This window comes from Danio rerio, chromosome 23, assembly GCF_052040795.2.
Source record: "Danio rerio strain M-AB ecotype USA chromosome 23, GRCz13ab, whole genome shotgun sequence".
Classification (NCBI taxonomy): Eukaryota; Metazoa; Chordata; class Actinopteri; order Cypriniformes; family Danionidae; genus Danio; species Danio rerio.
This window is the reverse complement of record NC_141043.1, coordinates 29,757,218-29,782,845: the sequence shown is the minus strand read 5'-3', so window position 1 is coordinate 29,782,845 and position 25,628 is coordinate 29,757,218. Positions and strand designations below refer to the sequence as shown.

The 25,628-nt window shown below is 33.2% G+C and overlaps 1 protein-coding gene across 2 annotated transcripts; it reads left to right on the top strand.

The window, feature by feature from the left end:
• The first annotated feature begins 921 nt into the window (after positions 1-921).
• On the top strand, positions 922-20,601 carry galnt6 (UDP-N-acetyl-alpha-D-galactosamine:polypeptide N-acetylgalactosaminyltransferase 6 (GalNAc-T6)). 2 transcript variants are annotated; one of them, NM_213196.2, is given in 11 exon segments: positions 922-1,155; positions 4,925-5,426; positions 8,042-8,214; positions 9,725-9,874; positions 11,060-11,294; positions 14,752-14,869; positions 15,218-15,418; positions 15,519-15,650; positions 17,144-17,245; positions 17,360-17,518; positions 19,637-20,514. In NM_213196.2, coding segments are annotated over 10 exon segments (1,860 nt in total). In that variant the 5' UTR covers positions 922-1,155; positions 4,925-4,950; the 3' UTR covers positions 19,751-20,514.
• Positions 20,602-25,628: the final 5,027 nt, after the last annotated feature.

The window sequence follows — 25,628 nt, the reverse complement described above, 5'->3', positions numbered from 1 at the left end:
ACTTCAAAATTTGATAAATTGTTGTTTTGCTCGTTATTTATGGATTTTTTATCATTAATGTAAATAGGCAGTGAAAAAAAAATTTTTACCCACTTTAAAATAGAAATAGGTCATAACCTATGTACGATAAAAGAAACAAAAAATATCAAAGCAAAAAGAACTTAATTATCTTAAAGCCTTAAATCTTCTCTTTGAATAATTTTATTTTTTCCTTTTTGTATTATATTTATTTTGATGTCAATTTAATGTTATTGCTCTTGTATGTTCTGTGTTGTAAAATAGAAATAATAATGATGATAATAATAATAATAATAATAATAATAATAATAATAATTATTATTATTATTATTATTATTATTACCATAAATAATAATAATAAAGCAGTATGGTGGCACAGTGGGTAGCACAATCGCCTCACAGCAAGAAGGTCGCTGGTTCGAGCCCCAGCTGGGTGAGTTGGTGTTTCTGTGGGGTTTGCATGCTCTCCCGTGTTCGTGTGGGTTTCCTTTGGGTGATCCAGTTTACCCTACAAGTCCAAAGACATGCCGTAAAGGTGAATTGAATAAGTTGAATTGGCCGTAGTGTATGTGTTCGGGTGTGAGAGTGTTTCCAAGTATTAGGTTGCGGATGGAAGTGCATCCGCTTCATAAAACATGTGCTGCATAAGTTGGCGGTTCATTCTGCTGTGACGACCCCTGATTAATAAAGGGACTAAGCCGAAAAAAATGAATGAATGAATGAATGAATGAATGAATGCATAAATGAACGAACGAATAATTATAAAGAGACTTTCTTAGTGAACGTAAATACATTCAAAAGATTCGAGTCCCTGAAAGGAGATTCGAATCCTCAGATGGAGATCTCCGGCTTTAGGACCCAGATGACTCTCAATCATTTGAACGAATGGCACCTGTTGCGTTCAAAGGGAAGCCGGGAGGCCAGCGCTGCTGCTCGCGTGAAACCGTCGCGCACTTATTAAACTCAAAACATCTAAAACTCGAAGATACAGAGTAACAACATCATCCGTCATTGCGTCCATCTGTCCATCTACTCACAGCTTAAGAAAACGGCGCCGCGCAAGGCGAGGAAACGCCGATCTATCAGTACTATCTGTCTCTGGGAGGAGAAGCACATGATTGACTGATCTTCTTACAGGTAAAGTTCGAAGAATTACTTAAATGAGGGCTTCATTTGTTTTCAAGTGTTTCGCATCACATCTGTTGTCAGAGAGATAACATCGACTTATCTTCCTCTCCTCATTGACATGAGTGGGCTTCATCCTCATTGTTAGTAGTGTAAATTTCTTCTCTATAACACTCACACACACCAACTACTTTGTTGTAATTTTACTTTTAAAAAGGCTATTGAACATTATTACAACTCCTTTGATTCTGTAAATACTTTAAGCACTATCTGTGCCAGACTCACTTCCTTATATCTATTTAGAGAAGTTTCGTTTAGTGGTCATGCTGCGTGGCGATATTTATTAAAACTTCAAGGAAGTGGTTTGCGTTCGTTCTGTTTACAAAATGGTTAAAGCAGTGAATTGAGGTTAAGTTTGTTTTATTCACAAATTCGGAGTTTCTCCTTAGTACCTTGGTAAACAATATAGGTAACATGTCACAAGTTGTCAAAAAAACGAATGTGTGTTCATAAAACTACTTTGCCTCAATAAGCAATGATACTTAAAGGGATAGTTCACCTAAAACCGAAAATTTGTCATCAGTTACTCATCCTTTACTTGGAAAAAAATGTTAAAGCAATGTTTCTTAAAGGTATTGTTCACCTGAAACTTAGGATTTGTTGAATAAAGTTGACCATTGATTTCCATTTGTCTTCCTACTATAGATGTCAATCATTACCTGTTTTTAGCTTTCTTCAAGGTATCGTCTTTTGTGTTCAACAGGAGAAATAAACTCAAAGGTTTGGAGCCACATGAAGGAGAGTAAATTTTCATTTTAGGGTGAACTATCACTTTTACATGTGCTTATAACAACAATGACTATTTTACGTTCTTGCCATTCAGTTCACACACAAAGCAGGGAAACCAGTTTTACTCGGTAATTAGGAAACTCTGAACACCTACACAAGAGAACAGCAGAAGTTGGCCTGACTGTCTCTGTTGGCTACTTGTGTCTTGGGATTTGTGATGTAGATGAGTTTAAATAGACTGGTGTCATGAGCGCTGAGGTTACTGATTCATTTAAAGCCATAGGTTCCATATTCATCACATTTCCTACTTTAAATATTAATGTTTAAATGTAATGATTAATAGTGGTTTTACTGTGGCACTTCTTAAGGTGACCCTTTAAACTTCTTTCCAAGTAAGGCAAAGGTTTGTCTTTTTTTTATTATGTGCAGTTAGACAGGTGACGTGTCACAATTGTGAAGTGTGTTTATGCAAAGATTCCAATGCCACCCATTAGAGGTGTGTGTGAGTGAGTGTGTGTAGTGAAGCACCTGCTGCCACGTCAATCCAGCAGGGCGAAGGAAGGGAAGGATCAGGTGCAGAAGGGTGTTTGTTGTCAGGTGAGGTTTGTTTGCGCTGTTGCTGTGATCCATGTGAGTCCACAGTGCAGGCTTTCGCTGCTAATTACACGTGGGGCTTGGCTTGATTTCGTGTGGAACGGGACTATATAAACTCTAAAATTGTCGTCACGAAACAATTTTTACAATATATAAAAAAACAGCCAGATAAAGCTAATTACATCTGAGAATGACACAATGTTAAATGCCAATGTCTGTCCCATTCTGAGCTTTTATTAATGTCGCTTACTGTTTATTTGATTAAAACCCTAATACTAGACCTCTGACATCCAGCTTTGTGCATGCTTTTGAGGCACCAATATGCACTAGGCACATTAGGACAGCTTGGGCCATGGATTTAAATGAAGAATTAGCAGATGAGTTCTGGGAAGAAGCCCTGTCGAGAGTAAAGAAAGGTTAGATAAATTCAAATATATATATAGTAACTGAGACAATACAATTGGGAGGGGGGGGGGGAGGGGGGGGGGAATTATGTACTATTTTAATATACTGTTTTTTTTTCTATCTTATAAATGTTAAATAAAACAAAATGTTTACTTTATTTAACATCTTAAACAGCTTATTTTGGTCAAATGTTAAAATTATTAAATATCAAATTTAAAGATTTTATAAAAATTGTTATTATTGGTATTTTTTGTTGTTTATTTTGTGCTTTTTCACTTTTTGTTTGTAGTAATATTTCCTTATTGTTCATTTAAATAATATTGTTATCATTGTTTTAGTCTTGAGTTTTGATTAAGTATTAAAATGATTTATTTGAAAAGAAATGTATTTTCCATTGAAAGGGATGGCTTCAAATAAACATGGTTATTTCCTCACCCTCAAGCTGTTCTGAACCTAATTGCATTTCACCTTGTTTTGTTTGACATAAAAGTAGAAAATGTTTGAGAAATGTGGGTAACCCACATTCAAAATAACACATGGCAGTTTCAGGCTACTACAAGGTTTGTCAGTTATGATAGTCATGGTGTTAGATTATGCTATTTTGAATACTAAATTCTTGTCGCGTAGAGAACAAGTGAGATGTGTTATACTGCATATTGCTTCTCAAACAGTCATTGCTGGTCTTCAGAATGTGTGTGGAAGCAAGTGTAGGAGTATCATTGCCATATCTCTACAAATCTTCCTTCCACCGTAGAACTCCTAGATTAGTTTTTATATAATAAATTTGCACAGATCTCCTGCTATATTTATAACATAATTTAATTTTTTTTTTGGTAAGTCATTCTAAAAAGCATGGTGACCAGTGTTATAGGTTTATGTACATCACAGTTATATATTTATTTAAAAGAGACATTGATACAGTTTGTCGATGGAGAGTTAGAATTATGTTCAGTAGGGCTGGGCGATTAACCAAAAACTACACTGCACGACCCAAAAAGTTAAGTTAACTCAAACCATTTGAGGAAACCGGTTGCAACAAACGATTTAAGTTCAAAAACTAATCCTAATGAGTACTGTGAACTTAATCCATTTGAGTAAATGAAGCAATTTGAGCACAGTGAAACCAAATAAAGGGAGAGAACTCGAACTAATTGAGTACTGTAAAACCAGTAAGTTAAGGCAACTCAAACCATTTGAGGAAATTGCTACAAACCATTTTTTAAAATCAATATGAGTACTGTGACCTTACTCCATTAAAGTTGAAGTAATAAGGTTATTAATTAACTCATTATCTTCAACACTGATTTCAAAACTCTTTTCAAATGAGTAGAATTTACTTGCAGTCAATTTTGAGTTAACTACACTATTTTTTTTTTATTATAAAGTTGACTGTTTGGTTTTACAGTGTAATTGAAATTGACATTTAGAACCTATAATCGATCTAATTTTTCCAGGTCAAATTTTTTCAATTACTTTTTCGTATGTGGATTCACATGTCCCCAGTCTGTTTAGGCTGATTTATACTTTTTAAATTATTCTGATATTATACTTCAGCCAAGCATATAGTTCTCTGCAGCCTTCGCAGTTCGGAGAGCCATGCTTTAGGCAATGTGTTTTAATTTTAGTTTTTCAGCGTTGATGTTTAATAAATAATCATAGATCATAGTGTGTTTACGTTAGTGTGTTAATTACATTAAAAAATAGCGTATTTAAAAATCATATTTGTACAAAACTTGTCAGTGAACTATGAGGGCAAAAACCTAAAATAAGTAAATAAAATAATCATTCATTTATTGTCATCCAGTTAAAATTTTCAATTAATCGAGATATTGATTTTAGGCCAAATCGCCCAGCTCTAATGTTCAGAACATTAATTCAAACAGGTTTGTAATAACTTGACAACAATTATAATTTTCAGCTGATTTATCTCTTTATTGGCAAATGCATGTTCTTTATATGTGATTATTTATATATTTTTGGTCCGTTTTCACAGGCGGTTGACTGAGATCGACTGGCAGAATGCGTTTAAGGCGTCGTCTTTCGCCCCTGAAGCTTGCCATTGTCGGTGGGACACTTTTTATGCTCATTCTAGTGGTGCTCCAGAGAGACGTTAACAGCGGTGCTCTTCAGGACCCCTGGCTGCAAGATCTCTCCAACAAAAAGGAGAGGGTGTTCGAGATGGTCCGCGGGGCTGTCAATAACTTTGCCTTCCAAATAGGAGCCCCTGTGCGTCCATCAGTGGAAGTACAACCCACCCCGGACCGAAACTGCCCATCTGGCTTCTACACTCAGCGGGAGCTTAAACCATGGATTGAGAGGCCTCCTGAAAACCCTCAAGCCCCAGGAGCCGATGGTGTACCTTTCCAGTATGACCGGATGACCAAAGAGGAGGAGAAGGAGAAGCAGGAGGGCATGACCAGACACTGCTTTAACCAATTCGCCAGTGACCGAATCTCCTTGCACCGCACTCTTGGAGATGACACCCGTCCGCCTGAGTAAGAATAGGCACATTGTGTGCAGAAAATGTGCAGCACAATTCATTCAATTCACAATCCAATCTGGCGTAATAATGATTCCCTTCATAGATTAAAGCACTCATGACGTATGCTGTAATGTTTGCTGGGATTTTATGTGCCCTTTAATTAAAGTTGATCTGTTTACACAGCAACTTGAAGGTGCAGACTATTGTTGATTTAAGGGCTGGGGCTAAAGCTATATAAATGCTGCCCAAACACTCATTGTAGATTAGTGTCTTAACTGTTCTGCTGCATGTGCAGTTTACAAATCACGCCTTCACTTGTTGCATCACTCTTAAAAATGGGTTGGCGCAATGAATCTTATAAATCTTATCATATTTAAACACTGTTGTGTATTAACGAGACTTGAATCATTAGCATAAGTCAGCATATTGATAGAACTGGTTATTACAGTACGTGGTTTAAACTTATAATTAGGTTAATTATTTGGAACCTTCCATATTTTGAGGTGTGTTATGGTCATTGTAGTATCACAGAGATACTTTTGTAGTTTTATTTTATTTGTTTGTTTTTAAAAGTTAATTTATTTATCCTTTCTTTTTAAAGAAAAATCTTCTTCTTCTTCTTCTTCTTCTTCTTCTTCTTCTTCTTCTTCTTATTATTATACCCTTTATTTTACTAGGAAAAGCACATTGAGATTAAAAATCTCTTTTACAAAAGTGTCCTGGCCAAGATTAGGCTGCATACAGTTCACATGAGTTTAACAAATAACATGTAACATCATTCATCCATCAAAACACATACAATGACAGTTAAAAACTATTTAGAACATCTACAGGCAAATGTTTCAAACCCCAAATCATTTAAAATCTTTTTAAAAGCTTGTAATGAAACCAACTCTTAACTGCAACTTTGTTTGGAGGTTATTCTATGGAAAAGTTGCTGCTTATTTAAAAGCCTTTTTTTTCATGACAGTACGCACCACTGGTACAGGCAATAAATATACTTACTGAGACCAAAGGCTATAGCTTGAGAGTTTATTTATTTATTTATTTTATTTTTTTATTTAATTTATTATAATTTTTAATAAATGTAAGTTTGGAGATATGAGGGAAGACCATCCTACCCGAGTGTACAACACACAATGATGAGTGAGGGATTTAAGATTTGTGAGGGATTTAAGACACCATGGAAAACAGTGTCTAAAGAAAGGGTGCCCAAACTTTTTCTCATAAAGTCCTAAAAAACTAAACTTGGTTGAGCATTTGTTTGCTATTATCTAAAATAACTAGAAAAGATTGCTTGAAAAGATCCTGGCCCAACTTTGGCCTGCTGGCCCTACTTTGGGCACCTCTGGTCTAAAGCATGCAAACCTTAAAAACAAAAAAAAATGCATGCATATAAATAATATCGTCATATTCTAATACAGACATAAAAGTGGCAGAAACAAGCTTATTTTTCTTTTTGATATTTTAGTGCAGTTGAGTTCCATTTACAGTAGTCAACATTTAAAGTGGTTTAAAACCTTTTAATCAAAGTAGTTCTTAAACAACTGAACAACACCCATTCTTGCCTTAGGACAATTTTGATTAGTTTACGTTTTGCTCCACTTCATGTGTAAATCACAGTTGGACATTTTCTCCTTAATATCCTGAAATAAATGTAATTAAACTTCATAAAATCATTTAGGGTTAATTGTTTAACTATAGTAACCCTGGTGTGTGTGTATATAATTTCACGTTACAATAAGTTGATTAAAACCAGAACCACACCACTAAATTCTTTAAGTAAAATTAAAAAAATGTGAAAATGGGTTTTATTTCAGGTAGTTTCAAAGCATTTGCCATTATTTTGTTTTAAGTTTTAGATTAAACTTTTTTTTTTTTTAAACTGGAAGTAAAAGATTATTGAAAACAAAAATAGTCTTGTAATAAAACAATATATCAATATGTAAACAAATGTATAAATAATAAAAATTACAAAGGAACACAGACATTTACAATTATAATACATTTAAATTTATTTAAAATAAAATAAAATTTGTATGTTTTAAAATAAGCTTATAATGATCACTAAGGCGGCATTCATTTAATCAAAAATACAGTACAAATTGTAAAATTGTGAAATGTTGTTGTACTATAAAATAATTGTTCAAAAGAAGTTTATTATTTAATAATTTATTTTAGTGATTTTGAGGATGAATTTTCCAGTCTTCAGTCACATGATTCTTAAGAAATCACTCTAATATTATATTAATTATTATTGTTGTTATTCCTATTCTTAATATTATTTTTAATATTAATGGTAATAAAATCAATAATGACTGGAGTAATTTCATTTGAAACTACACACGATAAGTAATAAATAAACATTTAATAAATAAGTATTTAACAATTTATTTATTTTTTCTTAAAGAAAAAAAACATGTTTAAAAAAAAAAAAACTGACCGCAAAGTGCTGACTGATTAGTGTATTTATTAAAAAAAAGAAAAAATATATATGAAAATGTGTTTCAAAAGTAATAACCATTGTAATTTTATTTGTATTATTTACAATTATGCATTTTACAACTGTACCCTTTTAACAAATATATATTTTTTTTGTTTTTGTTTTTTTGCATCTGACACTTAAAGGTGTGTCGATCGCAAGTTTCGTCGATGTCCTGCTCTTCCCACCACCAGCGTGATCATCGTGTTTCATAATGAAGCATGGTCAACACTACTGCGCACTGTGTACAGCGTTCTGCACACCTCCCCAGCGGCCTTTCTCAAAGAAATCATAATGGTGGATGACGCCAGCACTGCAGGTGAGCCAGGCTTTATCTGCTCCTGCTGTAAAAAATAAACCACACCTAGAAGAAGTGTTAATCAATGCTCTTTGGTCAATAGCAAACAGCTTTATCTAGTGGAATCTTCTGGAATGTCACATCTGTGTTTCTTCAGGCAGATGAAAATCTAATACAATTCATTGAAATTTAAAAACATCAATCTGCTTTTGAGAGATTTTATTTATTTATCTGGTTAAAACTAGCAGTATTTCTGATCACCTTAAATTGATTTGTAGTATAACTGACTAGACAAGTCTTTTTTTATAGTATACTACCTTTTGCTTGAGTATTTGGCATTAGTGCTACAGTATAAGATCAAGGAAGTGTGTCAGTTTGCTTGAAGTCTCACCACAGGAAGTACTTTGTTTCATCAGGGCGCCTCTCTCTGCTTAAGGTCTATTTTTATACTTCGAGAAATGTCACTTTGAACAGTTGACTATTAAAGTTAGAGCTATAGTGTGAATTTGTATGCACTGCTACTTATGTCCCTTGTGCCCATCAAGGCTGCATTCGTTAGATCAAAAATACAGTAAAACTGCACAGACAATTTAGTATAGCATTTAACAGTATTTCATGAGTATTTTAAAATGATGTTTGTTGTTTATGGCAAAGCAGATTTTTCAGTATCATTACTCAAGTGTCGCATTATCCTTCAGAAATCATTCAGTATGCTGCTTGATATTTGTGTAAAGAGAAAGTTGATCTTCAAAATAAATAATTTTAACATCTGGCGTGAGTATAAATGGTTTTCTTCTGCTTTTGGTCAATTTGACGCATGCTTTCTGAATCATTTTAGTCATTTATTTAAAAAAACATTTGGTCTAATGTCCAGTTATTATTTAATTTATTATTTCATTTTATTATTTTTCTTTTATTTTCATTTATCATTTTTATTTTATTTTTCTCCTTTTATTTTTTCTTTTTCTTTTCTTTTCTTTTCTTTTACTTTGGATAACCTTTTAAAGATGTGTAATTTATAGACCCAGAAAAAAAATTAATTGAAAGTACATTACATTTAAATTCCAGCTGTGTATTATTTTATTTTTATTCCGGATAAACTTTTTTTTTTTCTTTGTTCATATATATTTTGAAAGTTTTTAGTGCAAAAACATGCATGTCGCAAATTTACATTAGTAATAAGTACTAATATAATATCCATCATTCATGTAAAATGGATCCTTACCTTCACATAAATAAATATTAAAAAAAAGTATTAAAATGAATATAATTTATGGACAACAAAAAAATTTAATCAAATAAATTTTTAAAGAATTTATTTTGTCCTTTTATTCTTTGTTAAAGTTAATTTTATCAATAGTTTTTATTGCATTGATATGCATGTTTAGAAAATATTTGATATGTATTTGCTATGTAATAAGCAGTGAAGCAGGTATAACCATAAACTCCTAATGGCACTCTTCATACACAGCCCTTAAAAACTTGAAAACAAGGAAGACACCCTATTTGACACAGTTTTTTTTTTTTTTAGAACACCTTCATGGAAAGCTGGAGGAGTATGTGAAAGCACTGAAGATCGTGAAGGTGGTGCGTCAGCCCGAGAGGAAAGGCCTGATCACAGCGAGGCTTCTTGGAGCAAGTAAAGCTGAAGGAGAAATTCTCACGTTCTTGGACGCTCACTGTACGCATTTCATCACATTCCAACTTCTGTTTGCATGTCATTAACAGCCACCAATCTCTTTTTTTATTACACAACTGGGTGGGAAGTCGTTTTTCAGGAACTTGCTCTTCAGGTGCAAAGGCATGAGCTCAAACTGCTACTCCCACAATACTTATTTTCATTTTCTGGCATTCACGTCATTTGAAAAGTCATGCATGGTGACAAAAGGATAGTATGTGATGCTTATCTTTTTTTGCTTTGAGCTATTCTAAGGCTAGCAGCTCATGTTACACCTGACGTGTAATGTTTCCCATCAACATATTTTTGACATATTATTTACATATTTTATACGCATATTCGTGACATTTTAAGGGGCATTTCACTCAATTTACATTTATTCACTATTTACTCACCCTCTAGGGGTTCCAAAATTTTTAACAAGTTTATTTTGTTGGAAAAAAAAGCTGTAACCATCGACTTTCATAGTAGAAAAAATTGAAAGTACATTTCAAAGTTCATTTGTAAAGTTATTTTATTTCAATACTATTATATTTTTTAATTTTTATTTAATTATTTTATTTACTTTTTTATTAAAAAATAGTAGTATTCTTAGTATATAGTATTCTTTTGTTTTTTAATATAATTTTTATATTAATTTTATATCAATTTTATTTTTATTTTATTTTATTTAGTTTCAAGATGTATAATTTTAGATGATTTAAGATTTATAGTTTTTAGACCCAGAAAAAAATTCATTGAAAGTACATTTTAAAATCCAGTTGTTAATTATTTTATTTTATTTCTTTCATTTTCCATATAAACTTTTTTTAAAGCAGCTCATTTTACACCTGACATGTAATGCTTCCCGTCAACATATTTTTAACATATTATTTACATACCTTATAAGCATATTTGTGACATTTTAAGGGGCATTTCACTCAATTTACATTTATTCACTATTTACTCGTCCTCAAGTAGTTCCAAAATGTTTAACTAGTTTATTTTGTTGGGAAAAAAAAAGCTGTAACCATCGACTTTCATAGTAGAAAAAACAAATACTCGGCATTCTTCAAAATATCTTCTTTTGTGTTCAACAAAAATAAAACTCCAAAAGGTTTGAAACATGGAAAGGGTGAGAAAATGATGGCAGATTTGAAAGGTTTGGGTGAACTTTGTCTCTAAGCAGTTTCTTTCTTTTTGTTAAAGGTGAGTGTTTCCATGGCTGGCTCGAGCCTCTTCTTGCTCGAATTGTCGAAGAGCCCACGGCCGTTGTGAGCCCTGAGATCACAACCATCGATTTAAACACTTTCCAGTTCCACAAACCTGTGGCGACGGCTCGTGCACATAACAGGGGCAACTTTGACTGGAGTCTTACTTTTGGCTGGGAGGGAATTCCAGATTATGAGAACGCTAAACGCAAGGATGAGACCTACCCTGTAAAGTGAGTTCTGCACCTTTTTATTGGCAAAAATAGCTGCAGATGTGTGTATTCAATATGTTGTGATTACTGTGTCAATATTGAACCTTCCATAGAAATGTATATTTGCTCTGTGAATAATAGAAGGTTTTTAGTACTGTTTGTGTAGCCTCACTTAAATACAGTTAGTTATTACCACCAAATACATTCTGATGGGGTGGTCAAAAAAAGTTCACTCTGGAGGTTGTTATATCCAGGTTATTGTCTAGGTGTTTCAATGTGTTATTTATTCATAAATGTTTTGATGATTAAACATAATTTGACCAATCATAAAGTTATAAGTGTTTTGAAGGATTGCTAACTTGAGATGTTTGACCAAGCATATTTAGGAATGATACCGGAAATGATTTTTCATATTCCAAAGCAATTTATATAATGATGTTTGTGTTAAATGTGAAATGGTATTTGTATTTGGTATTCACATGTACAGTTTCAGTTTCACGTTCGCCTTTAAAAATACATTTGTTTAGGATTGACATTCATGACAAACATACAAACATCGTTTATAAATGGATGACGCTATACTTTTCTTATCGTTTTTTTTTTTTTGCAGTAAAAATAGAATAAAATTGGAGTAAAATAGAATGTTTGTCAATGTTATGGTTTATTTAGGGCTGCCGTTAGACTGTTTTACATTATGGTCAAATACAATGAATAGGGCTGGTTATCGATTTATTTAGATTTTTCAATATCATACACAAACCTTTTTCTTTTTTTTTTTTAATTATTAATTTAGATAAATTTGTTAAGATTGAAATAATATTAAATTATAAAATAATATTTTACAGAAAACACTCTAAAACTCAGACCCGTACACAAACACACACATCTGATTAAGATACATACAATGAGTAGCAATTAGGGCTGCACGATATATTGTTTCTGCATTGATATTGCAGTGTGATCGCAATGTGTGTTAGTCAAATTGCAGGGTTGAGTGAGTCTATATGTTATTATTATATATTATGTTTTCATTTTCATGTATTATCACTCGTGAGTATTTGAGGTTTGTGACTGTATAATGATTTTAAAATCATTCAAGATCAAGATATTGTATTGTTTGTAACTTTTTAACATTGAATTATTTTTATTTTTATTGTTCAATTACTATACCCGAATACTGTTAGATTCGGAAAACATTGTTTATTTCATTAATTTATTCATTTTCCTTCGGCTCAGTCCCTTATTATCAGGGGTTGCGCAACTCACATGTCACTCATGTCTTTGAACTGTGGGGAAACCGAAGAACCCGAAGGAAACCCACACGAGCACAGGGAGAACATGCAAACTCCATAAAGAAACGCCAACTGGCCCGGCTGGGACTCGAGCCAGCGACCTTCTTGCTGTGAGGCTACAGTGCTAACCACTGGGCCACCGTGCCGCCCTTGTTTATTTCAATTGGATCTTTTTTTTAAATCTATTGATCTATGTTTGTAGACGGTTAGTTATATGTTATGCTCTTCTCTATATCTCTATTTCTCATTCATTCCAAATAGAGATGTTTAAGTCATCTGCTGACATGGTTTTGTTATCGCTATATATATCGCTGAATAACAAAATATCAGGCAGCCCTAGTAGTAAGAGTGTAGAACAGGGATCACCAAACTTGTTCCTGGAGGTCCAGTGTCCTGCAGATTTTAGCCTCAACCCTAATCAAGCACATCTGAACAAGCTAATCAAGGTCTTACTAGGGATACTTGAAGCAGCCTGGCAGGGCACCGGACCTCCAGGAACAAGGTTGGTGACCCCTGGTGTAGAATAATGGAGAAGAATTCATTCACAGCTGTTGAAAATTAATGTAGTATTGGCCACACTTTCAGAAATGCCCCATTTTCTCCAATGTTGTTTTAAAAGTATCTTTTTAATAATTTTTTATAACTGAATTTCAAACAAAGTCACATTTTTGTTTTTAAACTGTATTCACATCACTACCAAAACAGCGTATTTCTGTAAAAAATATTCCCCTCAAGAATCTGATAATATAATGTAATGATTAACTGCACAATTACAAAATGAAAACTCTGAATTTGAACCCATTCTGTATAATGGCCCATATATTACGAATTATATTATAATCACCCTAAAATTTTTGAATAGTTTGAATACTTCTATAGATACATCCTCATTTTTGAATGCAGGTTCCACGTGTGACACTGCATCATGTGGTGCGTTATGTGCAATGATTCATTTGTTCTTTTATCCAGATAGTCAGATCTTGTTCATCCTGTCAGTCTGACTTTTTCATGAATAAGCATGCTCGGCATTTGAGTTTCTGTTGAGTTCAAATATTGAACTTCCAGTCAGTTTACTATAATCGTGTCATATAAGAGTAATTAGAATGATTACACCAATTATTAATTTGTTGTTGTGTGGTTATTATTGTTATTATTATAACTACTACCACTTTTACTACGATTACATTTTTATATAAGATTTTGGTAAAATTTGTGTTGAAACAGCAAAACATTTTTAGTGTGTAGGTTTCATGTATGATCTATAGACCATTTTAAAGGATGTAAACAATAACAATGGTCCTATTCTATTTCCAGTTTTACATTTTTAATTTCCATAGCTTCTGAGAATCCAAAAAGGTCCACATATTGATAAATAATGTTATGATAGCTGTTTTATGTTAAGATATGATTGAATTGGCTCTTTTTACGGTTGTGAAATAGTTTGACAACAAGCAGGAAGTGTTCATGGGCCCTTGGCATCATCACATTGAAATGGTCTATACTGTCATTTGGTTATTCATAACCTTTGTGTCGATTCTCTGGTTCTCTTGAAGTGCAGTGAAACTGCCTATCGTGATGTGTGATTTCTCATGCTTCTCATCTTGTCATTACATTTCTTATATTCACACCAGTTTAACTAGCTGGTGAAATGGCAAGTAAATTGTGATAAGTTCAGAATATGCTATACAAAAGGGTTAGTTCTGTTGAATGCTTTTTGTTTTACATTGTATATTTGTGCATAGTTAATCTGCATGTCAATATCCTTTTAGAATCTGCCTTTATTATGCATGAGGACATTTTAGTTGACCTCATAATGTGCTGTATTATCTTCAAAATACATTAAATGTTTATAATACATAATACTTTGGTAATGACTTGTATAACAGCTATTAAATTTACAAAATTTTTTATTCAAGCTCAGACATTTTAATAATTTGCAAAGCAACAGTGCCTTGTTTTTTTTTTTATTTGCCTTCAGCTTTTTAATCAGTCAAAGTCACAGAAAAGTCAGGGAATTCGGCATTGGTTAAGAGCAGGAACCATGCGTTCTGTTTGGAAAGCAAATACTGTATATACATTTTCTACATTTTTCTTTTTTAAATGTTGTTAGTTTAAACCAAAAATAATGAAGTGTGACTGATTAATTATTGGCACTTGGAAAACTTGAACTATTTTTTTCTTTTCAGAACTCCAACATTTGCTGGTGGCTTGTTCTCTATATCTAAGGCCTACTTTGAGAAAATTGGGACGTATGATGACAAAATGGAGATCTGGGGTGGTGAAAATGTCGAGATGTCTTTCAGGGTGAGTAGTAGCTCTTCAGAATTGATCTGTGGCTATATTTTGGCCTCTTTTTCTTTTTTTTGGTTTAATGTTAATGTATGCATGTATGTTTGTATATTTAATTGGCATAGTTCTTTGAATTTCTTTCTATATATTTAAATGGCATAATTATGAGATTTTTTAAAAAACGTTTTTTTAAATATTTTTTTTATTTAATTTGGCATAATCGTGTGCTTTTATTAAGTATATATTTAAATGGCATAATAATTGAAATTCTGTTAAATTCCGTTTTTACATATTGTGTTATATTTAGAAGTCATAAATCCTCACATACAGTATTAATGTGATGTTGAATTGTGTGTGCATCAGGTATGGCAGTGTGGTGGACAGTTGGAAATAATCCCCTGCTCTGTCGTTGGTCATGTGTTTCGCACCAAGAGTCCTCACACCTTCCCCAAAGGTACAGAGGTCATTACACGTAACCAGGTGCGCTTGGCGGAGGTGTGGATGGACGACTACAAGCTGATTTTCTACAGACGCAGCCAAAGCGCAGCTAAAATGGCCAAAGAAGTAAGACACGCTTTTGCTTTCAGGGGATTAAAATATGAACCTGATGCTTGTGGTCATTTTTGGAAGTCCAATAATAACCTGTTTCTTGTATGGTTTGTAGAAAGGCTTTGGGGATATTTCTGACCGTCTGAAACTCCGAGAAGATTTACAGTGCAAGAACTTTTCCTGGTACCTATCCAATGTCTACCCAGAAGCCTTTGTCCCCGATCTCTCGCCAGTCAAGTTTGGAGCTGTAAGTAGAGTATTTGTTAAAGGGATAGTTCACCCCAAAATTAAAATTAACCCCAGCATTTATTCTCACTTATATTGTGGTTTTAATAGTTTTTTTCCTCTGTTGAACACTAAAGAAGATATTTTGAAGAATGTTTCATCATCAAAAAATGACTATGGAAAGCAATGAGTGCCAGCGAACTTACTACTCACTCTCAAGTAGTTCTAAACTTTTTTTGGTGCTAAAGAATACACTAGAAGGTAGGGTTGGGTGAAAAATCGATTAAGTCGAGTGTGAAGTTCACATCAATTTGTTTAAATGAAAATCGGTTTTCACCCTAACACGTGATGCTCTCCCCTCTGGGCTCCTGTAGTTCCCCCTGCATTGCCTCTGCCATAGAAACACACAAACAACATGCAGCGAACAAAGTCTCTTTAAGGCAAGTCATTTCACTTGGCGGCCCCAACAATTTTTGTCCCTCCACAAAAAAAGCTTGATATAAATCTAATTTTTTTTTATTTTTAATTTTTTTTGTGAAAAAAACCAAAACAAAAATCAGCTATTATTAAAAAAAAAAGGCCATATTGCCCAGCCATACTGGAAGATATTTTGAAGAAAGCTAAATGCATTTAACCATTGACTCCCATAGTCGGAAAAATAAATACTATGAAAGTCAATGGTTACTGGTTAAAATGAGAATCACTATTTTTTTGCTAAAAATCAAGATCAAGATTTTCTCACAATCGTGTAGATGTAAATAAAGGTTAATATAATTAGACTATTATTATTGTTGTTTCTTTAACATGAGGTGAAACAACAATAATAGAATTAAGCTTATGTGTAGGTCTACTGTTGGTTAAAATGCTAAATTTTGTATAGACTTGGAACGGTGGACTTGAATAGACTTTACGCTCCCAAATGATCATTTTGTCCAACAGAACGTTATTTACAACTTTATTACCTGTTATTCACAGCCTATGCGGGTTCTGTTCACTAAAGTAGACAACATTAGCATGCAGACTCGCATGTTTTTTTTTGTTTTTTTTTTGCTGCAGCGAATACGTCATTACATTAAGACAGAAAGGACATTTTTGGGTGAATTATACCCATATAGTATGTGACACTTTTATCGCCATTTGGAGCTGTCCATGTTGCTAACATGGTTGCTGTCCATGTTGCTGTAAAGACTTGTGCGACCGCCTTTATGCTTCTTGCCTGACCTTGAAAATATAATTGACTCAATCATAGAAAAGCTGAATTCAGATTGTGTGTAGGGTCGAATCTAGATTGTGATCTTTTTTTTAATTACTCATGCAGCCCAAGTTACTGGTTTCCAGCATTCTTCAAAATATATTCGTTCTTCAACAGAATAAAAAACTCAAATAATGATAAATGATGGCAGAATATTCCATTTATTGTTGAACTATCAGTTTACGAATAACCAATCTATATCAGTCTGAAGACATTTTTCTTTTCTTATTTAACATCTCTCTTTTTTCTGTTTGTTTGTGCAGCTCAAGAATAGAGGAGCACAACAATGTCTGGATGTCGGAGAAAGTAACAATGGGGGAAAGCCTGTGATTATGTATACTTGTCACAACATGGGTGGTAATCAGGTATTGTACCTTTTTTTCTGAATTTAATTAGAGATTCTCTTATGACAGAATCGATCGTTTTCTTGATCCAATGATCATGTGTTCATTGATGTTCATTGTGATGTTTGTTTTCAGTATTTTGAATACACGTCACATAAGGAGCTAAGGCATAACATAGGAAAGCAGCTGTGTCTGCAAGCGTCTCCTTACCCAGAGCCGGTGAAGATCGAGCTTTGTACACTGAAGGGCAAAGGCAGTAGTTTGGCTCCTGAACAAGAATGGCTGATCACAGAGGTATGTGTGCTGTCAGAATGGAAATGAATGACTCCTTTTTTTTAGACTTTACCATCATAGTTTATTATCAGTTTTTACTTCCTTTTTCATTTACTTTCTTTTTTGGTTTGCAGTAATTTTTATAGTGGAATTACTTGACCAAAACACTGATATTGTTTCTAATAGGATATATGAACAGCTTGTGTTTCTTTCCCTACCGATAAGCTTCCAGTGGACGTTTAATGTGACTTTTTTTATTTTATTTTTTATTTTATATGGTTTCTTTTATAGCATCAATGTTATAATGTAATTCAAAAATAATCTGTTAAATAGACTTAAACTTTCATTCAGCTTTTCAAGAGTGAAATAATATGAAAAGCTGTTTACATGCACTCACCGTCAGCATCAGCAGGCTACTGCAGTAACTCCATTGAAAATACTTGAGTAAAATCGTAATATTTTAAAGACATGGTGCAGGAAATTTTATTTAATGCAATGCTGCCTGTACATCCTGAGAGCCGCGTTAAATCGTATATCAATCAGGCAGTGAAAATCACTGATTTTTAAGGAAAACGGGTGTTAAACGCAGCATTTTGTAACCGCATACAGTTCACAGGAGGCTAATTTGGTTTAATTTAGTTACTGAAAATGAAAAGTTATATACCCTATTTATACACCTTTTGATATTATTATTTAAAAATGCTGCATCTTACAAATGTACACTATCAATTAAAAGCTAATGGTCAGTATGATTTAGAATTTATTTATTTTTAATCTGAGTTGCATTACATTGATCAAAGTTTAAACAAAAGCGGCTCCTAATTTTTTGTTCATTAAGAATTAAAAAAAATGAATCATGGTTTTTACTGAAATATTAAGATCGACTGTTTTTAACATTTGATAAATATGTACACTATCGGTCAAGTATTTTTTTTTATGTAAATCAATTGTTAAATATTTATTAAACTGTTAAATAACTGCTTTCTTATTGTAATAATAATATTAACCATAATATTAATATTCAAGTGATGTCTGAAGGATCATGTGACTGAAGTAACAGTTATTTTGTAGTGCAATAACATTTCACAGTTGTACAATTTGTACTGTATTTGTGATGAAATAAACACATCCTGAGCAGGAGAAGCTGATATTAAAACATTTAAAAATCATACTGACCCCAAACTTTTGACCCGTAGTTTGTTTCTTGAGCAGCAAATCATCATCTTAAAAATGATTACTTCAATGTCACACAATCCTTCAGAAATGTAATTTACTGTACTTATTTTTTTTATATAATACAAATAATAGTCATGCTGACTCTTTAATTTGTTGCATCATTTTAGTCTACAACATTTTTCCTACTTTGGGCTATTGTGTACTTTTTCTATTATTGTTATTTTTACATAAATATTATTATTATTATTATTATTATTATTATTATTATTATTATTATTATTATTATTATTATACGTTTTACATATTTTCATTATTCATTATAGTGATATTATTATTAGTAGTATTAGTAGTAGTAGTAGTAGTAAATGGTGTTTATGTAAAAATAACAATAATATAAAAAGTAATGTTGTTATTAATAACAACAATAATAATAATAATAGCAAATGTTTTTGTTGTTGCTGTTGTTAATAGCAACAACAAAATTATTATGTAAATTATTATATTTACATTTTCATTATAATAGCATTATTATTATTATTTACTTATAATGCTGTTGCTGATGTTTTTGTTATTATTATTTACTTTTCATTATAATGTTGTTGTTGTTGTTGTTATTATTAATAGTATTATTATTATTATTATTAACTTGTAGTGTTATTATCATTATGCAGTGTTACTAATTCACTTGTATGAAATATTTATAAATTATATTAAACCTTTTTTTAATAAATTATAACGAAAGCCTATATCAGTGACATCATCGGTGGACATCAATATTTGAACAGGTTGTAGACATTAGATAACTGATAAGACGTCTATACTTTCCTCTCTCATTACTTCTAGAAAGCCTTACCCAATGTGCATTTGCATGACATCAAATGAACCACTACCATATAATAAATTCGCTTTAATAGGAAAAACTTGCTTTACACTGTTTTTTAATCCTATGCCAAAACATTTCAGGAGCAACTCTTGAAAAATCCGTCCTCTGGAAAATGCCTCCATAAGAAGGGAGACAAGATCTTAATGAGTCCCTGCAACCCAGACGACCATCATCAGCAGTGGGCTTTCAGCTGACCTCACACTCCAGCCCGTGGAGCAAAAGACGTTGACTCTCATAATACCCTTAAGGGAGGATCAGTCGCCATAGCTCGGGCTGACAGACTCTCTGGAGGCTTGAGCACACGCACTGGGAGAGCGTTGGATAACTCTGATCCATAAGCTCTCATAAACGTTGTGATCAGACTGAGGTCAAGATGCTCAGGGAAGAACAAGTGGAGCAGAGAGCGAGACTGTTTACTTGGTGCCTTTTATTGCCTTACTGATGATGTTTACTGCTGCTTTTAAATGGTGTCGGTTTTATTTATGTTTTTAAAGAGAATTCAATATTTTTGGAACAATGGTGAGTGTTAAAGCCAACGAGTGACCGGCCTTGCCAACAAAACATGTGATGTTTGTATGATTGAACTGGTTTGCGTATGCTGCATGGGATTGGGGTTTCGGTAAATCTGTCATTTAATACGGTATTTGTTTTAGGCCTTTCTCTTTTGTCTCTGACCTTGAAGCCGTCGGTGCGTTTAAAGCAGTGTCATGTGACTTGCATTACTTGATTGTGGAGGTCTTCTGGGAGAAATTGTTGTCTTTCATCTGCTTCCCGTCCACCATTATTATTCTTGATGAATTTTGAATACACAGATTTATTCTTCAAATCTGGAATAGATTTCAAATATCATGGATTTAGTACTGAAAATGCACACTGCCAGAGCTTGTGTTGGTGCTTGGTTTTTCAAAGCTTGGTTTGGTTGTTTAAAATAAAATAAATTGAATAATTATGGTTACTATATGGTTGCCACTACTGTTAGTGGATCAGTTTGCAAATTGTAATCTCCCCCACCCGAGTGTATTTATTGCAATGCAAAAAAAGAAAACGCCACTATTTTGAGCTTTGTTATATGCCTACAGTTTTCTCTTGTCTGTGTAAATAGTTCAGAGGATTGACCTGTAGTAAATGTTGACTTGTAACAACATTTTAATATTTTACTTCTAGAAAGAAAGGGATACTGAAGGACTTGACAATTGTTTGATAAAAGACTTTGCAGATCTACAACTTACTAGTGCTTGGAACTTATTATCACCATGAACAGATTAAAGGGATAGTTCGCCCAAAAGTAAAAAAACTTTTTTTTTTTTCTTCTGTTAAACAAAAAAGGAGATATTTAAAAAAAAAAATGTTGGAAACTTGTTACCATTGACTTACATCAGGGGTCACCAATCTCCTTCCTGGCGGTCCAGTGCCCTGCAGGCTTTAGCTGCAACACCTGCCTGGGTGTTTCAATGATGCCTAGTAAGAGCTTGATTAGCTTGTTCAGGTGTGTTTGATTAGGGTTGGAGCTAAAATCTGCAGGATACCAGACCTCCAGGACCAAGTTTGGTGACCCCTGACTTACATAATATTTGTTTTTGCTAATGAGGAAATTGATGGTTTCAAGTATTCTTCAGAATATATATTGTATTCAATGGAGGAAAGCCTTTCATAGCGTTTTGGAACCACTTGAGGGTAAATAAATTAATAAAAAATATATATATTTTTGGGTGAACTGTCATTCAATTCCATGTTTTTTTGTTTAAAAAGTTTATATATCTTAAATAACTGCACAACATGTACATTCAAATGAGTCCAGATGGGGTCTAAAATTCATCTTATGACAAGACAAAAATGATCTTTTAATTGGTTTTAACAAAATGGTGTAGTTATTGATGGGATTCTTATTTTTCCACTATTTTCATATTGCCATTGAGAAAATAAATATGATTTTGCCAATGTTAAAGAATTGAATAACAGTAAATTAATAACATTAGGCTGAGTAAGATAGATTAAAAACCCATCTCTGCAAAAACAACCGAGAATTGTGGCTGATTGCAAATGATAAACTAGCGTCCTCAAGATAACAAGAAAGATTTTTGCATAACTAAAGAAATTTGGTCATTGTTCAGTTATTAAATTACATTAGCCTACATTAACAAAAAAATCATTACACAGTTTAGACACTTTTTGTTGTTAACTATAATGTTGTATAATAATTTTCATCATAAAGAACATTCTACAGTTTAATGCAGAAGAAAATGCTAATTTTTGAATGTAATATTTTCCCAATTAAATATTAGTTGAAATCAATCTAACTGTATATGTGTATGTATATATATATATATATATATATATATATATATATATATATATATATATATATATATATATATATATATATATATATATAATGTTTTTTTTTAAGATTTGTTTTTGTAGACACCATATGTTGACTAATGAAGGTATATTTATAACTATTGATTTGCTGGACTACTTTAACTATTGTCAAACCATGTTGCACACAAATGCATTCAACAGCCTTCTATGACAGTGTATTGCTGTAGAGAACAAATAAAAACACGAGTCATTTGTTTAGAAAGAGTATACTTTATTTTGTTTGACCTGCAAACTTATCTAAATAAGATAAACTTTCAGAAAACAGCATGGAAACTATATAATGTGCGCGGCAGTGCGCGCTCATGAATATAACCTGCGGTTGTCTTCACTGTCAATCGTGTTGTTCTGAAGCGTAGTTTGCTTGACCGCAGCACGCAGATAAAATAGTCCTTTGCTCAGCAACTCTACTGAAAAACAAAGCAAAACATTACAACAGCCAGACATACAGTTAAAACATTACAGCTACCATAGTTTCTATTTTAAATTGTAGTAAACTAAACTTTGAAACTATAGTTTTAAATAGACAATGAGTGGGCCCACTACTGGCTTCCCGTGTTTCCCTGAGGGTCCTCAGGGCTTGTATTGCTCCCTGCCTAGGGTTCACAAGCCGCCTCGCCCCAGGGAGTGCACGAGCTAACCGGGTGCCAGTCCGTGCCAGTGTTCACTGGAATGTTGCTCAGCGGCACATTTTGCGCAACAAACACATAACATTTTTCGCGATATCGCGTTTATGTAAGCAAACCGCAAGGAACTACAGCACAGACGGGCCCGAGTGAAGCTTCACGAAGCGGACTTCGTGAGATTGGCATGGCTCCACGCATACCGTCGGTATTGAACTCACCTTGGTCAAGTACAACCAGCAACACCAAGCGAATTGGCAAGACTGAGAGAGAACTGACCAGCTTTATAGGAATCCAGATGCAAATGTTTACAACGCGACTTAACTGCTGTGAGACTCGTTGTCATGGTGAGCGCTGAAACCATGAAGTCACCTCATAGTCCAATCAGCTGCTAGCATAATAAACTTTTCGAAGATTGCAAATAAGCTCAGTGTTCAAACACAGTTCATTACACACACACACACACACACACACACGCGTTTTTTTTTCCAACCGGTTAATCCTCACACGATAATATAACGTTTATCACTTTTAGGTCGTAAGTTAAATGCAAATGCAAGAACTGAAAAGCTAACATTAGGCGGACGACCCTGTTAAGGAAGCACCACCTTGCTACAGCTTATTATTAAAAATATGATCCATGACAACGATTTACTCTCCCAATGTATTAAATTATAATACACGCTATATATAATTTAAAAAAGACTACAAACACGTTAAAAACACATTTATATAAAGACTTAACAGACATAATAAACAATCGAAGCAGGCTGAGCCTATATTATTTTCCGCGACACCGGTGAGAAACATACAAATTAGCATTTTATACAAACAAATGTGTACATCTATACAAATGAAAATGTTGATACATATTATTTTATAAATACTATATCAAACATAAAAGAGTAATTATCAATAATATAGGTCAAAAACAAGTAACGATTAAGCTTTACTACGTCGGTCCTCCCCCGTGATATTGCTCTGAGTTGGTATCGGCCAGCTGAAGCGGGAGGCATAAATGTCCACTGCTCCCTTTTTCAAGCATTTGCCATTGACCGCAGAGATGGGCGACACAGTCATTCATAGGAACCTTGACCCAAACGAGGATTAAAGAAACAGCCTGGGACGAAAACTGCAAGTGTGCTTTTTAAACAAAGTATTAAAATTGGATAAATAAAGCCTTAAATGTGTCAAGTAAAAGTTTGCTAGACAGCAAATTGCTAGATTTTAAGTGATGTAACGGGTAATGCTGCTGCTTAAAAGTTAAGTTCGATATGCTTAGTTTTTTCAAGCTTTTTAAGGCCTACATTAATGGGAATACAGCAGGCGCATTGCTAGACATAAAGCTATACTGGGGCACAGCTCCCTCTAAAAAAAAAAAAATATATATATATATATATATATATATATATATATATATATATATATATATATATATATATATATATATAGTGTATTATGTGTGTGTATGTATATATATATATACACACACACACACACACAGTTGAAGTCAGAATTATTAATTACATTTTTTTGTCTTTTTCAAATATTTTCTTAAATATGTTTAACAGAGCAAGGAAATTTTCAGTTTGTCTGATAATATTTTTTCTTCTGGAGAAAGTCTTATTTGTTTTATTTCGGCTAGAATAAAATTAAGTTTTTTTAAAGCTATTTTAAGGTCATTATTGTTAGCCTCTTTAAGCTATATATTTTTTTCAATAGTCTACAGAACAAACCATCATTATGCAATGACTTGCCTAATTACCCTAACTTTAACCTAATTAACCTAGTTAAGCCTTTAAATGTCACTTTAAGCTGAATAGTTGTATCTTGAAGAATATCTATTCAAATATTATGTGCTGTCATCATGGCAAAGATAAAATTTATCAGTTATGCCTATTAGAAATGAGATATTAAAATTATTATGTTTAGAAATGCGTGGAAGAAATCTACTCCCCAGTAATTGGGGAAAAATAAACAGGTGGTGGGGGTCTAAGTTTATTTAAAATTTAGTTTATTAATTTTGACTTCAACTAACTATATATAAATATATTAAATTTACAGTATTATTGTTATTATATAATTATTATTATAAATAAATAACAGAAATTAATCTGAATTGTAAGTGGAAATTTCTGAAGACACAACTGGAGTGATAAGATAATTTAAGAAATCTTTTACATGAACTTAATTAGAATGAAATTCTCTAGATATTTTTTTACAAAGTTTCATAGATGTATCTGTTGTGTATCTTAGACCCGACTCATGGCAGAGAATTAGGTTTATTAAGTGACTGACTGACTGACTGATCGTCCCTTATAGTCCCTCGTTTGTTTGTTTTTTGGCTTCATACAAAAATCTATCAGGAGCCATGCTTAGTCTAAATAAGATCAACATCATATTATTTATTTGTTTAGTCGACTTGCAAAACTATACTAAACTCATTGCGTGCCGACACCTCCGCATAAAAAACTAATTACGCCGGTTAGACAACACGTGAGTGCATGAGTGGCCTGTGTATTTTTTCGGCGTGCATGTTTACCATGTTTACAAACGAAGCAGCGCGTCAGCATCAAGCAGGAGCGGTGTGTGAGGCACGCAGGTATGTTTTTTTTTTCTGCGCACATGCTCAGTTTGCTTTTTGATTAAACTACATTGCTTTCAGTATCACCAGCGTTGGTTCGGTTGCACATAAAGAATAACGTCTTTATTCTGGGAATTTCACTCTAAGTAAATACACTTGCATTTAAAGTAAATCACCTCAAAGCATTTACTGGGGCACTGGCGATTTTTACTGGAGCACGTGCTGGGGCAGTAAATGAGATCTAGCAACGCCCCTGCCAGTTACTCTTGTCTTAATTAATTTTGGAATAAAAATAACTCTGAGTAATTGTTACCTAATTTTCCAAGGAAGTGTCCTCTCTGCTCGATTCAAAGGTAACGATGTAAATCTGTCTAGTCCTCTCGTTCGCCGACAGATGGCAGGAGACGCCATCTTTTACATTGAGAGAACTAGGAAAACAAAACAGGTTGTACAAACAATCTCTTGAGAAAACGACGGTTGTTCAAGGTC

Coding starts and splice junctions, on each gene's coding strand:
- galnt6 (XM_087305469.1), top strand. CDS start 4,951: ATGCGTTTAAGGCGTCGTCTTTCGCCCCTGAAGCTTGCCATTGTCGGT. Junction 14,870..15,217: donor ATGTCGAGATGTCTTTCAGG/GTGAGTAGTAGC, acceptor TGTGTGCATCAG/GTATGGCAGTGTGGTGGACA. Junction 17,246..17,359: donor ACAACATGGGTGGTAATCAG/GTATTGTACCTT, acceptor GTTTGTTTTCAG/TATTTTGAATACACGTCACA.